The sequence below is a fragment of the Haliotis cracherodii genome, unplaced genomic scaffold, assembly GCF_022045235.1.
Source record: "Haliotis cracherodii isolate W230 unplaced genomic scaffold, xgHalCrac1.p SCAF_5, whole genome shotgun sequence".
Taxonomy (NCBI): domain Eukaryota; kingdom Metazoa; phylum Mollusca; class Gastropoda; order Lepetellida; family Haliotidae; genus Haliotis; species Haliotis cracherodii.
Window position 1 is genome coordinate 62515797 of NW_027266308.1, and position 26464 is coordinate 62542260.

The 26464-nt window shown below is 38.8% G+C and overlaps 2 protein-coding genes across 2 annotated transcripts in view; one reads left to right on the forward strand and one right to left on the reverse strand.

Moving 5' to 3' along the window:
• The window catches only part of LOC139441932 (methionine synthase-like), a 47526-nt gene extending 38167 nt beyond the window's left edge, over positions 1-9359 (reverse strand). The window contains exons 1-5 of the mRNA XM_071222677.1: positions 9244-9359; positions 8577-8776; positions 5690-5779; positions 5097-5166; positions 1087-1179 (exon numbers count right to left, since the gene is read on the reverse strand). Coding sequence (XP_071078778.1) covers positions 1087-1179; positions 5097-5166; positions 5690-5779; positions 8577-8776; positions 9244-9271 — 481 coding nt within the window. The 5' untranslated portion in view covers positions 9272-9359. The remainder of the gene's footprint in view (positions 1-1086; positions 1180-5096; positions 5167-5689; positions 5780-8576; positions 8777-9243) is intronic.
• A 2635-nt stretch (positions 9360-11994) lies between these two features.
• Positions 11995-23998, forward strand: LOC139442595 (syntaxin-5-like). The gene is made up of 11 exons (XM_071223447.1): positions 11995-12118; positions 13926-14199; positions 15146-15216; positions 16512-16567; positions 16911-17023; positions 17319-17393; positions 18481-18537; positions 18983-19070; positions 19712-19821; positions 20660-20781; positions 21262-23998. The coding sequence occupies exons 2-11, from the start codon at positions 13990-13992 to the stop codon at positions 21419-21421; spliced, it is 1062 nt and encodes a 353-aa protein (XP_071079548.1). The 5' UTR covers positions 11995-12118; positions 13926-13989; the 3' UTR covers positions 21422-23998.
• The last annotated feature ends 2466 nt before the right edge of the window (positions 23999-26464 follow it).

The window sequence follows — 26464 nt, forward strand, 5'->3', positions numbered from 1 at the left end:
AGATAAGGTAAAGAATTCATAAATTCAAACTATCACAAAGCACAGATACTTATGATGATCTACATGTGTGGAAACAATTTTTGAAAATATATTAGCTATACAAAACCAGTCATCAAAATTTCTAAATTCCATCATGTTTCCATGAAAACAGCAAAAGTCAAAACTTTCAGAATCTTATAAAAGATACAAAACAATCATAGCGGTTAATGTAGCAAGTTTGCTGAAGCTAGGATACATAATACTGTAAACATGGATCGTACAAAAACTCTACCCAAAATTTATGTTTCACCATGATTCCATGGAAAAGCAAAAATAAAAAAATTCAGAATCTTCTAACTAGCAAAAAGGCACAAGTACTCATTGTGGTAAATGTGTGTAGCAAGTTTGGTGAAGCTAGGGTGCATAGTTAAAAAGATAGGCCGTACAAAACACCCACCCTATAGGTTTAAGTTTCTTAATGTTTCCATGGAAATGGCAAAAATTAAAAGTTCAGAATCTTCAAACTAGCAAAAGGCACAAGTACTCATTGTGGTTAATGTGTGTAGAAAGTTTGGTGAAGCTAGGGTGCATAGTTAAAAAGATATAGGCCGTACAAAAAGTCTGCAACTACCATTTTATGTCTAACATCCTGTTAGGGTAACATAAACCACCTGTTGCAAACTGGGAGCTGGCCAGATCGCTGAAGTCGCTTTGTTGAGTTGCTACGTGTGCACCCAACTATGACCATGAACAAAGGCTTGCTTGCTTTGTAGAGAACAGAAGAGCAGGTTTGTTGAGTGATTTTGGGGATCAACAGAGAAAATATTATGGGGCCTCTTTGTATCAAATGTCCAACTCTGCTTTATTTTTGTTTCAGTCTTTGAAAATGACAGACAGGTCTCCAGTGCAAACTAACCTTATTTACACGCAGTTCCAATGTTTTGAATGTGGTATTTGCATCAACAATGTTACAATCTATGAAGAGTAAGAAGAGTGTTGAGAACTAAAACTAAAGGATGAGATATTTTCGTTTTGGGTCTGAAAGCAAAATGTCATGCAAGCATGAGGGTATTGTATCCTGAAGATATTGCCTCGCTGACTACTTACTGACATTCCTGAAATCTGGCCTCTCCACCGATGGGGAGATGGAGAGTGTTCTGTTTGTGGGGCCCATGGCACCAGCCACATACCTCCGTACACCTGAAGGAAGACCAGGTGCCTTGTATCATACATGTATCATGCAGTATCATGCAGTATCACACATATATATGATACAGTGTCACACATGTATCATACCGTATCACACATGTAACATACAAGATCATACAGTATCACACATGTATCATACACTATCACTCATATATGATACAGTATCACACATATATGATACAGTGTCACACATGTATCATACCGTATCACACATGTATCATACACTATCACACATGTATCATACAGGATCATACATTATCATACAGGTTCATACACTATCACACATGTATCATACAGGGTCATACAGCATAAAACATATCATACAGTATCGCCCATATATCATACAGCATCACACATGTATCATACAGTATCACACATGTATAATACATCATAAAACATAAATCATACAGCATCACCCATATATCATACAGCATGACACATGTATCATACGGTATCACACATGTATCATACAGTATCACACATGTATCATACAGTATCCCATATGTATCATACCGTATCACACATGTAACATACAGTATCACACATGTATCATACAGTATCACATATGTAACATACAGCATCATACATGTATCATACAGTATCACACATGTAACATACAGGATCATACAGTATCACACATGTATCATACAGTATCCCATATGTATCATACAGTATCACACATGTAACATACAGGATCATACAGTACCACACATGTATCATACACTATCACACATGTATCATACAGGATCATACACTATCACACATGTATCATACAGGATCATACAGTATCACACATGTATCATACAGTATCCCATATGTATCATACAGTATTAAACATGTAACATACAGGATCATACAGTATCACACATGTATCATACACTATCACACATGTATCATACAGGATCATACACTATCACACATGTATCATACAGGATCATACAGTATCACACATGTAACATACAGGATCATACAGTATCACACATGTATCATACACTATCACACATGTATCATACAGGATCATACACTATCATACAGGATCATACACTATCACACATGTATCATACAGTATCCCATATGTATCATACAGTATCACACATGTAACATACAGGATCATACAGTATCACACATGTATAATACATCATAAAACATAAATCATACAGCATCACCCATATATCATACAGCATCACACATGTATCATACAGTATCACACATGTATCATACAGTATCACACATGTTACATACAGGATCATACAGTATCACACATGTATCATACAGTATCCCATATGTATCATACAGTATTAAACATGTAACATACAGGATCATATAGCATAAAACATATCATACAGTATCACACATGTATAATACATCATAAAACATAAATCATACAGCATCACCCATATATCATACAGTATCACACATGTATCATACAGTATCCCATATCTATCATGCAGTATCACACATGTAACATACAGGATCATATAGCATAAAACATATCATACAGTATCACACATGTATAATACATCATAAAACATAAATCATACAGCATCACCCATACATCATACAGCATCACACATGTATCATACAGGATCATACACTATCAAACAAGTATCATACAGGATTATACACTATCACACATATATCATACAGTATCAGACATGTAACATACAGTATCCCATATGTATCATAAAGGATCATACAGTATCACACATGTATCATACAGCATCACACATGTATCATAGAGGATCATACAGTATCACACATGTATCATACAGCAAAACACATGTATCATACAGTATCACACATGTAACATACAGGATCATACAGTATCACACATGTATCATACAGGATCATACACTATCACACATGTATCATACACTATCACACATGTATCATACAGGATCATACACTATCACAAATATATCATGCAGTATCACACATGTATCATACAGTATCCCATATGTATCATACAGGATCATACACTATCACATCTGTATCATACAGGATCATACACTATCACACATGTATCATACAGGATCATACACTATCACAAATATATCATGCAGTATCACACATGTATCATACAGTATCCCATATGTATCATACAGGATCATACACTATCACATCTGTATCATACAGGATCATACACTATCACACATGTATCATACAGGATCATACACTATCACACATGTATCATACACTATCACACATGTATCATACAGGATCATACACTATCACACATGTATCATACAGGATCATACACTATCACAAATATATCATGCAGTATCACACATGTATCATACAGTATCCCATATGTATCATACAGGATCATACACTATCACATCTGTATCATACAGGATCATACACTATCACACATGTAGCATACAGGATCATACACTATCACACATGTATCATACAGGATCATACACTATCACAAATATATCATGCAGTATCACACATGTATCATACAGTATCCCATATGTATCATACAGGATCATACACTATCACATATGTATCATACAGGATCATACACTATCACATCTGTATCATACAGGATCATACACTATCACACATGTACCATACAGGATCATACACTATCACACATGTATCATACAGGATCATACACTATCACACATGTATCATACAGGATCATACACTATCACAAATATATCATGCAGTATCACACATGTATCATACAGTATCCCATATGTATCATACAGGATCATACACTATCACACATGTATCATACAGGACCATACACTATCACACATACATCATACAGTATCACACATGTATCATACAGTATCACACATGTATCATTCAGGACCATACAGTATCACACATGTATCATACAGTATCACACATGTATCATACAGGATCATACACTATGCCACATGTATCATACAGGATCATACACTATCACAAATATATCATGCAGTATCACACATGTATCATACAGTATCACACATGTATCATTCAGGACCATACAGTATCACACATGTATCATACAGCATCGCACATTTATCATCCAAAACTTATGTGAGATCAAGCGATATCTACATTGCAGACCATGACGTTACAATCAAATGACATCACTAATGGCTCTGCTACTGAAGCTGTTAGCAGTACTTTTTACACTTAAGACACTGCTTATTACTGTCTACAAACTGAAAAGTTTGGAAGAATCATGTTGGATGATAAATAAAATCTCACCCTCATGTCAATTGATATCAAATATATCAACACACATTGATAAAAGTGGAAAAACTCCGAGGCACTTATATCAACTCGTGTTGATATATTTGATATCAAAAGACACTCGGGTGAGATTCTCTTTGTGTCATACAGCATTGCACATATATCATACAGAATCACACATGTATCATACAGAATCACACATGTATCATACAGTATCATACAGTATGGCACATGTATCATACAGTATCGCACATGTATCACATGTATTTAGTTAAGATAAGTGTATTTGATGTCACAGAAGTCATCACTTGTTTATAAACATAACGGTCCATCGGTTGCCAGTCAACTCCAAGCATGGTTGTGGCCACTTATCACAGTAGAGTGCTTTGATTGGTGACAGTGATAGTATAGAGAGCTCTGCAAACAGGCTATCACTGTGAGGAGCTTGATATTTTGCACATCAAGGGAGATAACTCTGCAGTGACGTGTTCATTAATTTTTTCATGTATTATAATGTACATAATGTAAACATCAGCAGAAACCAAACCTATAACACATATATCATACAGTATCACACATGTCATACACTATTACACAAATATTAATAATGTACATACAAACTAAAATCAGTGGAAACTAAACCTGTTTGGCCTCAAGAGGAAAACATGTGTTGGAACATCTTATTCTATTTCATCTGAAGAAATATACCCCACCTGTGTCTCTTGTGACATCATCACATGCTCGTTGGGCCAGCTTGGCAGACTCAAAGTTCAGTCGATACACCTGGGGGAAACAATAATACATGTAATTACATAACAACAATAATTCCATTTATAATGCAACAAATTTCATTCACCAAATGAAATTAAAGTTCGGAGAGCGGAAGGTCCGGAGTTTGATCCCCGGCCGCGTCATACCAAAAGACGTTTTAAGATGGTACTTGTTACCCTGTCCGGCGCTCGGCATTAAGGGGCTAAAACAAGGACTGGTCGGCTCAGAGTCAGTATACTGTGTCTGAGTGGGGTATTCATGTTAAACTGCAGCATGGTATCTCAGTGAGCTAGCACTATAAATCGGCATCAGTCCGGACTAGTACAAGCAGCCATACACACACACACACGCATGCACGTCGCTATATAAGTGCAATAATCTTGGACGCAACGTTAAACCCCATTTCACCTCACCTTCCACCTTTACCGTGCGCCTGTGCAATCATTATTTCTGCCACAGTAATCGACTGGTTACACAAAATCCATTACACATATACCACACAACTAAAGCTTTGGAGGTCTCCAAGTGACTTTACCAGTTCTTCCAAGCCATAGTCTGCCTGTGCCACTCTCGTTCCGCTGAATGTATTCGTTTCTACAAAGTCAGCACCAGCTTCCAAGTAGTCCTGAAACAGATAATTTTGGTGAACATTTTTATGAATATTTGTAACAGCTGACCAGCAGAACCTGATGGAAACTAGTAACACATCCTCATTTTTATAACATAGGCTTGTAGCTATGTATCAACTGACTCAAATCTAACACTATTAGATGCATGTTTTTGTTTTATTTTTGTCATATAACCTCCAATTATGAAGGCATATCAACTCTTAAGGCATTGACACAGTTATCTCCCCTGACATGAATACAAGTCTCTCGCTTGGGACATCTTGGACAGGAGTAAAAATGTACAAAGGTGATAATAAAAAAAAATAATTCATAACTGATTTAAGGATCTGCTTAATACCTAAATGAAAAAAGAAACTAAACACTATTGTTTCCCCTTCCAAATTGTCTATTTACATGTTCACCACATAAACATCATGCATGTGCTGAACTGCACGATCTACATGCCTGGCTTAAGGTGAGTGAATGAGTTGGGTTTAATGCTGTATAACAGCAGGTGACAAACATTATCAGGGCAAAAAAGGATTTGAACCAGTCATAGGTTTTTTTGTCGTGCCCAAGGGACACGACTTTGCACAGCAAACTGCGGCACCTTAGACCTTAGACAAATAGCCCACCACACCCCTGTATACCCATAGGCATTAAAGACAAACAACTACTAAAAAACTCATGACCAATTTCTCTCTTAAATTCATTGTACAAAAGTTTTGAGTTCATGTAACGCAAACAGAATTAAAAGCACACTTAATACTCTTATACATGAAAATCAAACTGGCTTTATCCCTGAAAGATGTATTAGTGAAAACGACTACTATAAGATATCTTGTTTGAAACAAAGTTACAAAATAAGCCTGGTTTACTATTACTTATAGACTTTGAAAAAGCTTTTGATACGGTTTCAAAACATTTACCATGTTGACACTGGAAACGTTTGGCTTAGGACCTAATATGAGAAAATGGATTTACATACTTATAAATAATGCTTCATCTTGCATCACACAAAATGGACACCTGTCTTCATTCTTCTATCATGAAAGGGGATGTAGACAAGGAGACCTAATGTATCCCTACTTATTCCTGCTTGTTGTGGAAATTTTGGGAATAATCATTTGTGATAATGATGCGATAAAAATTATCAAACAGAATTATGTGGAACATTAACTTGGACAATATGCTGATGATAGAGAAATATTTCCAGATGAGACTGACGAAAGTTTGAGTACAGCTGACACCCTCAATGCTTTTTATAAAATGTCTTGATTAAAAATTAATATTGATAAAACAAAAGCAATATGGATAGGCTCAATAACAGACTGTCACATCAAATTGTGTCTGGATCTGAAACTAGAGTGGAACAGAGTGGACTTTGAAATATTGGGGGGAAAAATAATTTTAACTAGAATAGTTTGTGGGTAATCTATACAAAAAGGAGATTTGGAATTATTAATCACATTTTAGGGAATTGGAGGAAAAGAAATTTAAGACTGATAGGGAGAATTACTGTTGTCGAAATCTTGGTCCTGTCAACCTTAGTACATATATTTTCTTCTCTTCTAAACCCTCCAAGTGAATTTATTGATGAACAAAACAAAATGTTTTACAGATATATCTGAAATGATATAAGGGATAAAATAAAATGAACCACATTAATTAGAAAATATTATAAAGGCAGACTGAGAATATTAGAGGAAAGGACTTTTATTAAATCTCTAATTCTGTCAGTTCTAAAAAAAACATCTTCAAAACAAAAACTGTAATAACCCTAGCATCTACCAAATACCAAATTAAAGGAACAATTTTTTACTATAACCAGGTTCTATCAAACATACGAAAAACCTGGAAATCTCCCCTTCGTGTATACTGGGATTGTAAGCATGTTAAAGAGTTTGGGGCCAAAGTAGAATGTTTTTTAAATGCCAAATTTACAAAACATTTTACAAAATGCTTTTACATTTGGGCACAAGTCTAACATACTGTTAAATCACATCATATCGGCATGCAAAACATACACATAGGTCAAGTATTCAGAAAAACAAACTGTTACTTAAAAACTTTATGAAGACTTTAATCGATTTATATTTCAGACAGAGAAATCAAATGCACACAAAGGCAATACAATGAGACAGTTTGACAGAAAATGGAAAAATTTGGCAAATAAACTGTCTGGTTAACATGTCTCTCTATTTTGAGCATGAGCAATTCCCACTTATGTCCTGTAAGGATTTAGCTTCACGCTAAGTTAATGAATACCTCAATAAGCATGGCAAACGTAGCCTGCTAATTTCACCACCTGTACAGATGATATTGTGCCTGTATCCTGACTAGCCAACGATAATTTGCTATCTGCTGTAAAGGTATGTAACCTAAACCTAATAAGTATAATATGAGTGTCATGTTACTACTTTATGTAAAAATATGTAACATAATATACAGAATTGAATAAACAACATTATTTTTTTTAGTTTCCATAACTTGGCAACAGAAGGTGTAGTGGAAGTGACAGCAACCTTGTGCATCCGATAGATGGCCTGGGGCTTCGCAATCTGCTGTACAAAGGTATGTTACCTACACCTATAACTCCGGAATTCCAGCCTACTTCAGCAAGGTTGGAAAATGGACTTTTACAGTCAGTTGACTTCCTTGCCTCAGTAAGATGCTAATAAGTATAATATTAAGTGTCATGTTACTTTACGTGAAAATATGTAGATCTTAACATCATATACTGGATTAAATAAAAAAATATTTAAAAAAATGTCAATAACTTGGCACCAAAGGTGTAGTGGAAGCGACAGCAACCTTATGAATCTGATAGATGGCCTGGGGCTTTGTGATGGACAGAAGGTCATTGTTCCCCTTCAAACTCTTTGGGTGATTTGCTAACTCCTCCCCCCTGAAGTCTTCCTCCTCCAGACGAAGCTGTTGAATCATGGTGCCCATCCCCCCGTCAAACACCATGATCCGCTCTTGGAGGGTTTTCGCGATCTGATCCCCAATATCTGTAACAGAAGATATCCCTTCACTTTGTGTCAAACTTTACTGAACAGTATTATAATAATGTTTTGGTAAAAATTATGAACATATATATCTAGCCAATAACAATTTTGTTTGCAAAATTAAGACAATTAGTTCTGATAATATATGTTTTGGCTAACACCTGTCATCTGAAATTTTGATTGCTAGATCTAGTTAACAGAAGAAAAAAAATCAATTTAAACAAGAGCCCATAGAAAAGTTATTAATTTTTAAAAATATAACAAATGTATTTTACAGGCGCAAATACATTCGAATATATCCAGTCCTCCTCCAACATGTTTTTTTTACAAATATAATACACGTGTAATAATATTATTAGAACTGTCAAACATGTGCGGTCTCATTGACCTCGCGTGCATGAATATTCATGACAACATGTTGTTGATGTTATGATGTTATGATGTTATGTTGAGTGCATGAAATGCATTACCAGTCCCAGTGGAAAATGCAGGCCGCATCGTGAATGTTGGTGGTTATGATGTGAAATTTTCCAGTGACCTGCCGAACGAGGACAGACAAACCTCTTCTTCCAACGTTATCGCCAGAGTCGCAGGACCCAAATAACTCAGCTGAGTGAAATTTCTATTTATATAACCCAAGCGTAAACTATTTCCTTAACAACATATATTATACACTAACACACGTGAGGCACCGCAAATAACACTTTGGGTTAAATAGGCCAGAGATCATAGACCTGATTAGGCCTTTTACGTTTTTTTCGAATGTTAAGCGACAAAGCTCATGAGTAGTTATAGAATAAAATTTTTGATCATTTTTTTAATATCTAAGTTGTATTTGATAACTTGAACATTACCCCTCTATTGAAGGGACATGGGACGTAAATAAAAGCAGAGACCGTATACCTATATATGGCCTCTGACGAACGTGGAAGCTCAACAGGGTACTCGACTAAACATAGAGTCATTAAAAACGAATTGGGTATTACGTAATACAAGCTTCTGCGTAAGACGCTATCGACCATGTCACCGAGCATTGTTTGTTTGTTTGTTTGTTTGTTTGTTTAACGCCGCACCCAGCAATATCCCAGCTATATATGAAGGCGGTCTGTAAATAATCGAGTACGGACCAGACAATCCAGTGATTGATATCATGAGCATCGATCCACGCAATTGGGATCACGACAAGCATGGGTTGCTGAAGATCTATTCTACCCCGCATCTTCACGGATTTCACCGAGCATTGACCGTATGATCCATACGCCTCTCACGTGGGTGTTTTGCAACATGACCGTGAATATATGCATTTCTCCCATACACATAAATCCCCAGCCAACAAGAGAAAGTATCTCCTAAAATGTCACACTGGTCCAGTGCAGAGATGATGCCATCTGAAAGCGCCGTCTTTTCTGCCACTAACAATCACCCGAAAAATACTTCCAATATAACCTGCGCCATGGCAGTATACATCTTATCAATTCATATTCATATTTATAGATATTTAGGGGGCACAGATGGCCCAGTCGTCTCAGAGGCGCCGCGATTCGCTGTGCAGAGTTGCGTCCCTTGGGCACGCCAGAAACCTATGACTGTGGGTTTGAATCCCGGTTCGCCACGATTATGTTTCTAGGTTTGTCAGCACCACACCCGTGCTCGTGGGTTTCACCGAAGTGGTAAACGTCTTAGACCTGCATCACTCCGGGCTTTCCTCCCACATTAAGCTGACACACCGCGATATAACTGTAATACTGTTAAAAGCGGCGTTAAACCCAACTCACTCACTCACTCACTCACTATAAATATTTATGGGAGCACAGGAAGCATAGGACTCAGCATAGGGGTAATCATATGTTATATCTTATAGGGGTTATGTGTATCATGTGACAACTGTGCCCTGGGCACCGTTCCACAAAGCGATCTTAGTGCTACGACTATCGTAAGCCAGTGTTAAAGTATGGGAGTTACGATCACCTTAGCGCTGAGATGTCTTTGTGGACTTAAGCCGTGTTTGTGGTACCAGACCCTCTGTAGCCTGTTATAGAGAAATTAGCCGGACTTCAGAAGACTTTCCTTTTTCCTGTTTAAGATGCGTAGATCCCGTTATAGAAGAGGTGATTGGTTACATGAACTTTGGTATCAGTTTAGAGTCCGAATTGAGGTACTGTGCTGTCAATTAATATTGTTGTTTCAACTGATTGGTGTTATTGTATTCGGTACTCGGTGCTATTAATTACACGTAATTTGTTTGCTTGTTGTTTAACGCCGCTCTCAGCAGTATTCCAGCTATATGACGGCGGTCTGTAAATAATCGAGCCTGGACCAGACAATCCAGTGATTGGTATCATGAGCATCGATCCACACAATTGGGATACGATGACATGCATCAACCAAGTGGGGGGTGCACAATTAAGATCTATTTATTGTCTTTGGTGGTAATTTATACAGAAATAAAGATTTTTTTCGAAATAAAAAGGGGGTTGGGCGTGGGTGCGCACCCCCGCGACCCCCTCTGTATCCGCCCATGGAGGTGCCGCTTTCGCCCGTCAATAAGTAACCATTTTCGTCAAAAGCGCTGCCAGAGAAATCGGTGACGTTTTGCTGAGGTGCCATTTTAGCCTGCACCCGAAGCATTGTGGTGTCAATATCGGCTGTTCTAAGGTTCGCCATCATTGATTCTTGCTTTGTCAGGATTATACTCCGTACTGAAGTATACAGCCTGTTATACCTCCATTCAAATTTTGATAAAGATTTATTATTACACTGAATAATCGAGGACGCAACAAAAGCCGCCTTGACGGTCGGTAGCCTAGTGGTTAAAGCGTTCGCTCGTCACGCCGAAGACTCGGGTTTGATTCTCGACATGGGTACAATGTGTGAAGTCCATTTCTGGTAACCCCCGCCGTGATATTGCTGGAATATTGCTCAAAGCGACGTAAAACCACTGTGACCTAACTGTTCTAAGCATTTAAAAACCCATCTCACCTTCTCAATCATAATTATTTCTATATTAGTAGTTGTCATTCTGTCCTCATCTATGGTGTAAACATATTCAAATTAATTTCATATGTGTCATAATAGCGGGAAAATGCACACTTTTATGTGTGTGCGAGTTGATTAACTCGTCACAATAATTGATTCTGTTAGATGACCGGTGTTTTTGCATCAATTTTGTATTATTAGTTGTAAAGCAAATACAATTCACAGTGCGCATTGGATTTGCGGAAGTGACGTAGGGTTTGCTTCGTGGACTCGGCGATTATAGTGTTATTTCGATGTACAAACTTTCTCGATAAATATCAGATCACAGAATAAGGAGGGATATTACACAACACACGATCACATTTTAAGGTAGGGATAATATGTAACACATTTAACCCCACTCTACGTTCAATAATTAGAAAAGATAACAGATCGTATGCTATCCATTCTGACATGCCTATTTGACGTTTGAAGCCGAACTCTTCGGCGAAGAGAAAACTTGGTTTCGCTCTTGAACGAATATTCTGGTCACGCTCTTAGGTTCAACAACGGTTTTATATGTTGTTTAGGTATGGATATCAGAAATGTAGTATACTATTTTATTGTTTCTGTTGGCTTGTTTACGACTTAGTGTCCATACATCACGAATTAAACTCTCTAAATACCTTAGACTTAAGATTAGGGAATGTACTTCGCTGGATCCTGTCCTTCATAATAAGCTCTCGTAGGCATCTATCCAACAGTATTATGAAAATCTACTGTATAACGCACGTACACTTTTTTAACAGAAATAATTGTTTAAGTTGTTAAAAAATAAATAAATATAATTTGTCATGGTTGAGGAGTATTATTACATCCGTGAACAATTAGATATTCTAATGGCTGCATATAATGATTTTGTGATCGTACAGCGCGATCCTCATATAATAATATTACCATATGGTCCGAAACAGTGAGCTCAGAACATCAGGGTTTTACCTCATATATAGCTCTGCAGCAGACGACTCTCTGTCATGACCTCTCCTGCCCGAGTTATTCTGACGGAAACAGGTCTCCAATTGAAAGTAGGGAGATAGCTTCAAAGCAGATCCTTGTGTTATGTGTTTATGGATGCTTAAGAAACACTCATAGTTTTCTCGCTAATCACAAGAACAACTGTAAAACATTCACTCACTTATGAAGGCAAACTTTATCTTGAAAGCAAGCCATCATCTGAGTAATTGCAATGTCTGTGTGATGCCACAACCCTTGTAACCACAATACATGCTATTTACAAGACAGAAACACGTGAGTGTATATAATTATAATCATGATAATGTCATTAGACCACTGTGGTCTAGTGGTAGAAGGTCAGGCAGGGGCTCAATCCCCGGCCATGACATACCCAAAGACGTTAAAAGATGGTACTTGTTGTTACCCTGCCTGCTGGTGCTCGGCATTAAGGGGCTTAAACACGGCCTGGTTGGCTTAGACTGGTGGATCTGTATACTGTGTCTGAGTGCGGTATTCATGTTTAAACTGTGGCACCCCAATGGGTGAGCACTACAAAATCTGCATTAGTCCAGACTGGTACGCGCACGAGCACGCGCACGCGCACGCGCACACACACACACACACACACACACACACACACACATGTACATGCACATCACTAGTAATTGCAATAATCTTGAAAGTGACGTGAAACCTCACCTCACCTCACCTATTGTCATTTTTTAAATAATCCTCGACGAACACATGATTAAGATGTAGTTTTACACAATAAAATGTCTTATAAAATTGCATAAGAATATGTTTGATGTGATGTTAAACCCAACTCACTCACTCACTGTTATGGTCACAAAGCATGCTTAATAGACACATCATATACATGATATACAGGAAACTGTCACAAATAGTTTCACTGTTTCAACCACAGGAAAAGGTTTCTTATTTCTTAATTTCCCTTTGAGTTCACACTAGTGTCAAATCTTCTAACAAGACGATAAGCATGATTTTGAAAAACACAATATGCTGGTATTTTCCAAACGTATTGTACTTTTGATTGGTAAAGTAGTTTTAACACTATTACAATACTATTGAAAGTGTGGGGTACTATTACAATACACTCGCAGTAGTGAAAATAGCCCCACCTGTGACCCTTAATGTACATCGTCATTATTTACTATGTTGGCAGGTCCCTGTGGAACTCATCTTCTTTCTCCACTACTGTATGACTTGGTTATGTCAAGTCATTTTCAATGATAGCAAGGCGCCGCCGCACCAACTCCGGATCTGACAATCACCAATCAGGGAGTGACCGGAGTGGCTACTCATCTCGCACCCACATTGGACAGGAGAAACAACAGTCCCCCAGCCCACCATCAAAATTCCAGCACGATCCAGACATGACATGCCGAGATCGAACCACTGAGTTTTTGTCAGCTGTCAAGTCGCAGCAGTCAAGACAGGTTGGTATTCAGTTTTGCAGTTGTGTATCATCATCCTTGCTCATGGTACAGCTACACACTTTTGTGATTGTAATCAGTGAATTTACTGATAAGTGCACATGCAAGTATCGCGATATGTATCAGAACATGAGCAAGGTATCGTGAGGAAGGTATCGTGATGCGTATTGGATTGCACAGTTGGTGTATCGTCCTAGCCCTAATATGCATAATGGTGTTATAGTTGTCGGAATTACACCGGGAACACAGGATGAAACAATCTGTACATTTATAGTACATATAAGCATGATAAGTCTGCAGTGAAATAAACGGACACATTGCAATAGCACACAGACACAATCTGTTCAGCCCTCTGGAACACACCACACCTCACTCAACTGTTACTCAAAACTAACTGCCCCCCTACGTCACATCATTAAATCAATGTCTTAGAATTTATATGGGGCAGTCTGGTAGCCTAGTGGTTAAAGCGTTCGCTCGCGACGCTGAAGACCCAGGTTCGATTCCTGACATGGGTACAATGTGTGAAGCCCATTTCTTGTGTCCCCCGCCATGTTATCGCTGGAATTTTGCTAAAAGCGGCATAAAATCAAACTCACTCACTCTTTTAGAATTTATGTACATACACAACATAGTGATATTGTTTGGAATACAAAGGGAGATAACTCCATCATGGGATAACGTTAAGGCCACGAGAATATAACTTTACTTCGTTATGATCACTGTTTGATACAAGCATAAAAGTCAAGGGGTCCCTGTCAAACCCCAATGTTACTAGTTAAAGATTAAAGGGTTCTGGATTCCAAAACCACAGGAGCTGTATGGCGTCCCGGCATTTATCTAGACCTGCTCAGAGGTCGATATTTTGCCCTAAGTATCACTCACTCACTCACTCACTGCAAAATCAATGCGATAAGAAGCACTGACTGATATATTTTTTCTTTTTCAGTCAAATGGAATCAGTCCGTCTCACAGAAATCGGGACTTGCGACAGAGGAGTCAGTTCACACAAATAGCAAAGTAGGTTGTCTTTCATTATGTTTGTTATGTTTTCGTGTAGCTGATGAAGTCACTCTCAGTTTTATATTTTGGAAATTCAGGAGAATTTAATGGTTTTGTGTTTCAGTCTTCAGGTACAAGTGTTCCCTCTTTGTCATTTCATTGCCCCAGTTATGTTCACACCAATACAGTAGCAATTCAATGATTTGATATGATTGTGATAAAATTTAGATCCTAACTATGATGGTACATGCACGATATAAAGTAAATTACTAGCTTTTGTACTGTCTTGAAAAGTAATTTTATAATATATTGAAGTTTGTATTGATACCTCTGAAAAGCCGCTAGCAGACTCCACGCCTTGTCTTTCTTTACTTTGTTTAGATGTTTATATCATGTATACCAGACATTGCTTTTTGGAACAAGGAACTTGTGAATTGTTGATACCGTATTCGACGTAATAAGCACCCAGGGTGCTCTCAAAATTAGAAATATGGGGCTCTTATTAGAATATAATATTGGTGAGAAAAAAAACAGAGTTGAAAGATGGTAAATTTCATGGTTTATTTATGCTGACAGCCTGAAATAATGCAAAAAAAAGAATCTGTGCATAATATACGTGATAGATATATTTTCCAGAATTTAATTGCCCATAATTAAGGGTGCATATAACACACGAGTGCATATCATACGCGAATAAATAAGTTTTGTGTACATTGATCAATCGGAAGGGGTGCTAATTGGGATTGTTCACTAGCCAATATAGCAAATATCGCCGTGGGTGCTGATTAGAGCTGGGCGCTTATTGCTTATATAACCCCCCTCAACCTATGCTGGTCAATACACTCATGAGAGGCTACCAAAAGGAACAGGTGATCAGGTTCAGTGAGCATGTGTCCTCGTACCCGACAACATAGATCGTTGCTCACAGTACCAACCACAGGATTGTCTGGTCCAGACTCCATTTACTGGACTCTGTCATATAGCTGGAATATTGCCGAGTGCAGCCCTAAACATGTTAAACAACAAACAAACAAACAAACAAAGCAATGTAGTCACAAGTCATGGCACGCAACATTACTTTGATCCAATGTTAAATATAGGACATGAAATATGATCATGATTGAGATTGGTGTCAATTTGATCTCATTTTGTACTGCACCATGTTGATATTTTTCCTGAATTTAGTTTTTCCTGCTATTTCTTGTTGCAACAAGTAGGTGATTTGTGGGGGGTGGGGTGGTTGTTATTGGGCAATGATACATCTACATGTTTATATACTAGTTGTTTATGATAATTTGTTTTTGTCACTGCAGGAGAATTGGTCGGGATTTGGCAAACACATTTGCAAAATTGGAAAAATTGACAATATGTAAGTAAATGTTTCCATGTTTGTTTGTTTTATGATTGTATAAGCAATGTTCATGATGATAAGGATAATATCCCAGAACATATGCGGAATAGAGTAAACTAGTCTGAGACTGGTAGCTACGTTCTTTTTTATATTACTTAACATGTCGGCATATGATGTCGGCATCAGTGGCTACATTTTCTGAGAAGTTTCCAGTACTGCGAGTATGTCTGACCAGCATTGTGAGAGATGGTTGAAGGTTTGTAGTCAGCTATTCCCATCTGTTTTTTTATCCTGTATAGTCTCTATATTACGTCAGGTAACCCAGGTAATAGGCCTGTTGACAACATGTTTTCCTTCACAGTGGCCAAACGAAAGTCGTTATTTGACGACAAGCCTGTGGAGATACAGGAATTGACGTACATCATCAAGCAGGACATCAACAGCCTCAACAAGCAGATAGCCCAGCTGCAGGAGGTATGTGAGGGGAACCACAGTAATGGGGAACAGCTGGTCCCCGTGACAACTGAACAATGACACTAGCACAACACTATCGGCCCTGTCGGGGAACAGCCTGCTCCTCTTGATAATTGATACTCATTTTTTTCCTAACGAACTTGAAATTCAACATTGATGGGTTGTTGTTTTGATGAAGTAGAGCTGTCACATTCACTTGAACATGTGTTTTCAATGGTGCATTTTTCACTGGTGAACATGGTAAAAGTTTGGTTTCAGCAGAGGTATCATTCTGTCATTGTGTTTTCTGTTTCAGCTGGTGAGGTCTCAGAAAAGTCAAAATGGCAAACATCTACAATCTCATTCCAACTCTGTGGTGGTGGCACTGCAGGTCAGTTTGTGTAGTGATTGTGTGGTCAGACATGGCAGTATATATTAGTTTATCTCAGGAAGGTCAGGCATTTATTTTGACCTGCTCAGAGGCCGATATTCAGCCCCAAGTCTGCAGCAAATGTCAGTAAAAATGACCAAATTAGGAAGTTAAAATTACATGTTTATACTGTGTACTGTACCTAATGTTATGGCTTTGTTGGGATAACTTGTATTTTACTGATAACAGAGCCAATGAAGAAGAGACTTAAATGTTACGTTTTACATTATTGCATCAAATGTAATGTTAATATAAGTTTTAGAAGACCTCAGGATTTAAGAAAATAAGAACTTCTAAATATCTCAGTATTGAACAAAATAACAATTGTTGCCCATTTTGCTTGCCAAGGTACTTAGTGTGGAATTCTAGATAAATCTGTGGAGGTGCATAGGATAAAGAGAACAAGTTACTTTCATTTTGCTAAACGCACAATTCATGCCTAAACACATATATGTAGTCATTGAATATGAATATGTGTCTATCTGTAAAACATCTATGTATTTTCAAGAAATTCATTCGTCAATATGTTCCATGAAGATATCAGATCCATTATTTTAACACATTGTAATTTACTGTCTAGTGGTAGAGCGTCCGCCCGGGGAGTGGAAGGTCCGGGGTTCGATCCCTGACCGCATCATACCAAAAGATGAAACTTGTTGTAACCCTGTCTGGCGCTCAGCATTAAGGGGCCAAAACAAGGATTGGGCCGCTCGGTGTCAGTATACTGTGTCTGAGTGGGGTATTCATGTTCAGCCGCATGGTATTTATCTCAGTGAGCTAGCACTATAAATCGGCATCAGTCCGGACTAATACAAGCAGCCACACACACACATACGTGCATGCACGTCGCTATATAAGTGCAATAATCTTGGACGCGACGTTAAGCCCCATTTCACCAGCAAGTACTAATCTGTTGTAACTGTTACTGTTTCAAGTCAGTAAGTCCATTATCGTGATTATTGATGCTGCTTGTTACACTCTAGGACACACTCTCTTCAGGCTCATGTGTCCTGCCAGGCTTTCCTTACACCTGAATGTCTAATTTCAGTCCAAACTTGCAAGTATGTCCAATGACTTCAAGCAAGTACTGGAAGTACGAACAGAGGTAGGGATATGTTACTTTACATTACATTACAGTGTGGCACTGATTGACAGACAGTTTGTTTCAGTATGTAAGGCAATTTGGCCCTTGTACAGATTAGACAATATATTTATAAGAGCTTCAAAAGCACAGCTCATCTCTGGAACAGCCTATTTTAAGTGCTCTTCAAGTACTTTCCACTCAGTAAATATGATATTATGATGTACCGCTGATTGGATAATTCAGAAAATAACTTTAATTAAATCATTTATTGAGTTCACACATTTCTATTTTCATGTAACATGTGCCATTCGCCAAGTTTAGTTTGAAAAGTGTGATCCATAGAGTAGTTTGTTGTGTTGTTTACTGTTGCTGAAATTCTATTATTATCTTCTATAGATTGAGCATATATGTGACTGGAAGTGTTAAATGCGTACATTTAAATATTCTGGCTGCTATTTATTTTCAGAATCTGAAACATCAGAAATCAAGACGAGAACAGTTTTCAGAGTCTGGTGTGTCTTCGTCCCTCCCTCCCTCAGCTCTCAATGGACACAGTAAGTAGCTTACTACACCACTTGACACAGGGAACAGTCATCTTGGCAGTTGTTGTAAGGGTCAAGCTTTTAACAATTCAGTATGGTCAAAACAGTAACAATTGATAACAGTATGTTTGCTCAGCATCATCCCATATAACCAGGAGAGATGTGAAGATGTTGACTTGTTTTAAACACCCAGTAGTTGCCATGGTTACATTGTTTGCACTGTATGGATGATGATACATTAGGCCCAAGTTTAACTCCTATCATATTTTAAGCGAGAGACGGCTTCGTGGTCTAGTGGTAGAGCGTCTGGCAGGAGAGCGGAAGGTCCTGGGTTTGATCACTGCCTGTGTCATACCCAAAAGCGTTTAAGATGGTACTGGTTGTTACTCTGCCTTAAGGGGCTAATACAAGGACTGGTCAGCTCGGAGTCAGTATACTGTGTCTGAGTGAGGTATTCATGTTCAACTGCAGCATGGTATTTAGTGGGCTAGCACTATAAAATCGGCATCAGTACGGATTAGTACAAGCACTTGCACAAACACGTGCATAATCTTGGACGCGACGTTAAACCCCATTTCACCTCACCTTTTAAGCCACTAGGTACCAATGGTATTTATTCCTCAAGGTTATTGATCTTGTTTCTTGTGTGTCAGATGGATCGGTGTTGTTGCAAGATGAGGCCAACAGTGGGGATGTGGCCATCAACATGGACGGCATGTCCAACCAACAGTATCAGAATCAGCTACAGCTCATCGACGAACAGGTGAGTCTTGATTGGCTCGTACTATGAAGTGTAGCCCATGTTATCATGGAGTTATCAGGAATTGTGTGTTCTTTGTGAGTCACCATGTCTTGTGTGGTCCTTGTGAGTCACCATGTCTTGTGTGGTCCTTGTGAGTCGCCATGTCTTGTGTGGTCCTTGTGAGTCACCATGTCTTGTGTGGTCCATGTGAGTCACCATGTCTTGTGTGGTCCATGTGAGTCACCATGTCTTGTGTGGTCCTTGTGAGTCACCATGTCTTGTGTGGTCCATGTGAGTCACCATGTCTTGTGTGGTCCATGTGAGTCACCATGTCTTGTGTGGTCCTTGTGAGTCACCATGTCTTGTGTGGTCCTTGTGAGTCACCATGTCTTGTGTGGTCCATGTGAGTCACCATGTCTTGTGTGGTCCTTGTGAGTCACCATGTCTTGTGTGGTCCTTGTGAGTTCCAGGACTTGTGTTGTCCTTGTGAGTCACCAGGACTTGTGTGGTCCTTGTGAGTCACCATGTCTTGTGTGGTCCATGTGAGTTACCATGTCTTGTGTGGTCCTTGTGAGTTCCAGGACTTGTGTGGTCCATGTGAGTCACCATGTCTTGTGTGGTCCATGTGAGTCACCATGATTTGTATAGTCCTTGTGAGTCACCATAACATATCTGGGTCACCATGGCTTGTTTTATCCATGTGAGTCGCCATGGCTTGTATGGTTCATATCATAACGTCACACGTGGTACCTGTGAATATTGAAGGACTTGTTCGTGTGTAATGGTATATCTTAGGATTGTGCATTGCATGTTCTACATCTGTGCTCTCTAAGTCATTATTCTTGTTGATCTGTTTCAGGATTCCTACATCCAAAGTCGGGCTGAAACCATGCAGAACATTGAGTCCACAATAGTGGAACTTGGATCTATATTCACACAACTAGCTCACATGGTCAAGGAACAAGAGGAAATGGTTACAAGGTGAGTCAGTGCAGGATCTTCATACCATGGCAATGGGTAAAAGGTCAGCTTTGAGTTGAAACATTGCATTGTTATGTCTCACATCTCCGTGGGGATTCTGGGTTGGAATCGGAACCTATGCTGTTCATAGAGGCAACTTAATGAATTGGGTGGTCAGGCTTTGTGACTTGGGTGATACTGTGTCAAATTATCAATCACTGGATTGTCTGGTCCAGACTTGATTATGTATAGGCCGCAATCATCTAGCTGGAATATTGCACACGCTTATATCACACTTTTAGTTCCTGACTATATGAGGTATGTTGATGTACCAGTAATATTGTTTCATGAAGTTTCAGGGGACAGTAACCATGGTAACTGCACAAAATGTTTCATTTTCCTACTGTTTTCAAGCTCTGCATGTTTTTTTAGCATTACAAAACATGCCACATAAGTCATTTGTTTATTTCTTCACTACTTAATGTCCATGATTTGTTGCAGGATTGACTCCAATATCGAGGATACCCAGATGAACATTGAGGCAGCTCACAGTGAAATATTAAAATACTTCCAGTCCGTCACCTCAAACCGATGGCTCATGATTAAGATTTTTGCAGTTTTAATTGTATTCTTCATTATATTTGTAGTCTTTATGGCTTAGGTAAAACAACTCCATGATTTCATATCCCAGTGATGTATTGACTCCAAAGCAAAAAACTATCATGTTCAAGACTTGACAGCTCAAAAATATGTGTTGTGAAGGGAGATAACTCTTCATTCTATCATTGTCTCGCCTAGGTGCTGGTCATAACATGGTAAACAATGGGACATTCGAATCACCAGGTTCAACTGTCGTTTCAAGATCACATTCTGACAAATACATGGAACGATTAATCTTTTTCTACTTTGATGTTTTTGCAATTAAAACAAATATCTCATTTGAGAAAGAATTGTTGGCACTGTGATAACAGTTTGGTTATAATCTCTAACCAAAAAAAGATCATTTGAGGCCAGACCAATTTGGTAATTTGTTTTACAGACATGCCTGTATAGTAACTGCTACTATGCAGTAACATGTTTGGTCATTGATTTTTATTTTAAAATAAATATATTTTTCTTTTTTTCCTTCCTGTCCTCAGCTGATTTCTGTAAAACAAATAATTACTTTGCTCTGGCATTCTCATACTATTATAATTATATTGAAAGTCAAAGGTACTTTCCAAGTACTGGAAGTTGTTCTTATATAGGGTTATATTCAATCGATTGATATATGTGATAAGCGCACTCCTACCCAGAGTTTCAAGCGGCCAGCATAGTACCTCTGCCACAGGCTAGCGTGATGTGACGATTGGTCACATCTTACACAGTCCTTTCAAGATATTTGCATTTGTTTTTCATGTGTTTCATTTTTTATGAGTCTACACATTTAGATAAACATATGTCATAGAATGATTAACTTTCATTGAGAAAATATTCTAAAACGTGAAAAGATGTTTCCATTTGCGTAGTTGTCGTGTGTTTACATTGGTTGTACGGCTCCTGGTGCTGTCATCGAAGCCCTACGGAGAGCTAGTGATGTCGCAACTGTTATGTATAAAGATAAATCGTCATGCACCTCACTGTTGTATATGTAATAGCATATATATAATTCTGAAAAACAATATGTCAAACACACCAAAAGACATTAGGCCAGTCTGTTCTAAGTTTAGAATAAGCGTTTGGTTACAAACAAGAGAAACGTCCGGTCACGTGATATGCAAATCAGCCTGTGGCAGTGGTGTTATGCTAAGTCGCAAATGAGCCGGAGTGTGTGTGATAAGGATACAAACAGACAATGTAAGATTTACTCCAATGGTGGCATGGTGACCTGTGGTGACATTTGCAGTACTTCCGACTTACTCTTCTCCAAAGCTTTCTGCATGGACTGGCATTATGAAGACACCCTGGTCCTTGCACCTCAACACTGTGTCTCAACACAATCACCTCCTTGTACCATGGGGATCTTAGTGTATCAAAAGCTGTACATATTTGCTGGGTACTTCACGATATGTACATACCTGTATTTATATTTTTGAATTGGGGAACTTGCATGTACTACTTTCACAGACCAGAAACCTATTTTCTTCCTTGGAACATCATTGTTAATCAGACTCCATGCATCCTGAAGGATGATCTAACATCACTGTACAACCGGCATCTTCCCAAGGCAAGGGAGTTAACTGACTGTAACAGTCACGTTCCCACCCTTGCCCACCTAGGCTGGAATTATGGAGTTATATTTTAGCTGGACTAACGAGTCTATGGATAGTCCAGTCAAAATCGCGTAACGAAATCGACATCCGGTTCGTAAATTGCAAGATTTTGGTTCGATTGCAGGATTTGTAAAGCATGTGTACCACCAACTCGGTGTCCACAAATATCAATCTGATCGTTTTGTCTAGGCACTGGCATTTTGTTCAAAGCAAAAGCATGTGATATGAGAGGTGGAATCTGATTGGTCAGTATGAGGGACATATAAGGGACATAATGGTAATAGCCACTTTACAGTTAGCTAACTCCCTTGCCTCGGGCAGATGTACAATAGGATGGTGTAAGATCATGTAATATGTTTATAGTGTAATATGGTGTTTGATTTAAAATACAGAACAAGAAGTATATTAAGTAACGGCAAGACATTATGGGAATTGTATAGACTTTTCACTGTACAGGGATGAGAATTGTCCGCGGATTTCGTTATGTCTAGGGTCACTTCTTTGATACATGCTATTACATATACACGTAAATTGTATAGTCCCGCTGACCCTCGGCTAACTCTCACTTGTTTTTTGTTTATTTTAACATCAATTCTCATCCCTGAATGTAGATTTAAGGACAATCGTAAAGTGAATGTTTCTACAATTGTAATAAGGAGGTTGTCATCCATGCTGCCTTGCCATTACTTAATATCCAACTTACAAATACCACTCAGAGGTACTGACTCCGATTAATGCAATAGTCCTAGATTATTGGTTGTAAAGTGTATATTAAGCTGTATTTGTGAGAAGGGAGTAGAACACTGGATGTAAGATGTATTGTATGTTATATTACAAGGCAAATGTGATTGTAATGTTTTACCATTTATAACATGGCTGTAAATATATTTGTGTGGTGTCTTTGTACAGATTGCATGTGTTGAGACAGGTGAAAACATGTAACTCATGACATGAAAATAAAGACATTTCCAGCGTCCTGCATCAAAGTGTTCTGTCATTGTAAGATCAATCAGACCCATAAAGATGCATGTTAGAATAGGTCTTCAGCAACCCTGGTTGTAAAAGACAACTATGTTTGTTGTGAGAGGCAGGTGATCAGGCTCGCTGACTTGGTTGATGCATGTCATTGTATCCCATTTGCTTGGATCAATGCTCATGATGTCAGTCACAGGATTGTCTGGTCCAGACTCATTTATTTATAGACCGCCATCATAGCTGGAATATTGCTGAGTGCGGCGAAAACAACAAAAAAAGAAAGATGAGTTCCTTTGATTGTTTTGCCCTTGGTTGTGTTTGTAGTCCAAACATTGAACATGTGTCTAGGGTAAACTGTAATTATGGCACCTGCAGGGACAGGTTACTTTCAAACAGACTTTGTGAATCCTGGAGCTGAATTTGCCAGCGATAACATTAACTGCACAGGAAAACATCACGTACCAGGAGGTAAATTACTCACCATGCACAGGGGCGTTGGGGTAGCCCAGTGGGTTAAGCGTTTGCCCATCACGCTGAAGACCCGGTTCAATTCCACATATGGATACAAGCCCATTCCTGGTGTCCCCTGCCCTTATATTGCTGGAATATTGCTAAAAGCGATGTAAAACCATACTCACTCAACATGCACAAGTGACAGGAACATTTTTGCTATAGCTATAGTTATTCACTTGTAAAGAAATATCTGTATGATGAAACTCTTAGACCAAAATGATTTGGTGCATGTTGCTGTGATGCATCATCACACTTAAGGGGTCGGTAGGGTAGCCCAGTGATTAAAGCATTCCTTTGTCACATAGATGACCAAGGTTTGATTCCCCACATGAGTACAATATGTGAAGCCCATTTCTCGGGATGTTGCTGGAATACTGCAAAAACATCAGGCATCATGAATATTTTTTGGACAGATTTGACTAAATCAAGTAGTATGATCTAAACAAATGTGTCCGTGTGAAAAAAGGATTAATTTTGGTAAGATGCAATGAATATTGTATTCCACTTGTGTATTACAGGTCATACTGTATGACTTCCCCAGATACAGCCCTCCAGACGACATGCGGGAACATGTTGTTATGGGCCTCATTCAACTGACTCGGGTAGAGAAGGAGCCTGTCTTATGTCAGACTTGGCTGTTACATGCCAATAAAATTGTCATTGAAATATGACATGCTTCTGTGTTTTTCACTTATATGTAGCACTCAAGAGCAGTATATTTTCACAGCAATGCCAAATAGAGAAAACTACCCTGTTCATCAAACTTAGGAAACAATGCCCTGTTCACTGAACAGAGAAAACAATGCCCTGTTCACCAGACAGAAAACAAGGCCCTGTTTGCCAAACTTAGGAAACAATGCCCTAATCAACAAAATGAGGAAACAATGCCCTGCACCAAACAGGAAACAATGCCCTTTCACCTACTGAGGAAACAATGCCCTGATCACCAAGCAGAGGAAACAATGCCCTGTTCTGCAACTGAGGAAACAATGCCCTTTCACCAGACAGAAAACAATGCCCTGTTCACCAAACTGAGGAAACAATGCCCTGTTCTGCAACTGAGGAAACAATGCCCTTTCACCAGACAGAAAACAATGCCCTGTTCACCAAACTGAGGAAACAATGCCCTTTCCTCCATACTGAGGAATCAATGCCCTGTTCAAACTGAGGAAACAAGCCATGTTCACCAAACTGAGGAAACAATGCCCTGTTCACCAAACTGATGAAACAATGCCCTTTCCTCCAAACTGATGAAACAATGTCCTTTCCTCCAAAATGAGGAAACAATGCCCTGTTCAAACTGAGGAAACACTTCCTTGTTCACTGAACTGAGAAAACAATGCACTGTTCACCAAACATAGGAAACAATGCCTTTTAACCAACTGAGGAAACAATGCCCTGTTCAAACTGAGGAAACAATGCCCTGATCACCAAGCAGAGGAAACAATGCCCTGATCACCAAGCAGAGGAAACAATGCCCTGTTCTGCAACTGAGGGAACAATGCCCTTTCACCAGACAGAAAACAATGACCTGTTCACCAAAATGAGGAAACAATGCCCTGTTCAAACTGAGGAAACACTTCCTTGTTCACTGAACTGAGAAAACAATGCCTTTTCACCAACTGAGGAAACAATGCCCTGTTCAAACTGAGGAAACAATGCCCTGATCACCAAGCAGAGGAAACAATGCCCTGTTCTGCAACTGAGGGAACAATGCCCTTTCACCAGACAGAAAACAATGACCTGTTCACCAAACTGAGGAAACAATGCCCTTTCCTCCAAACTGAGGAAACAATGCCCTGTTCAAACTGAGGAAACAATGCCCTGTTCACTGAACAGAGAAAACAATGCCCTGTTCACAAAACTTAGGAAACAATGCTCTGTTCACCAAACAGAGGAAACAAAACCCTGTCCACCAAAGAGCTGAGAAAAACGTGTCTATGTCTGTATCAATGACTTCGTTC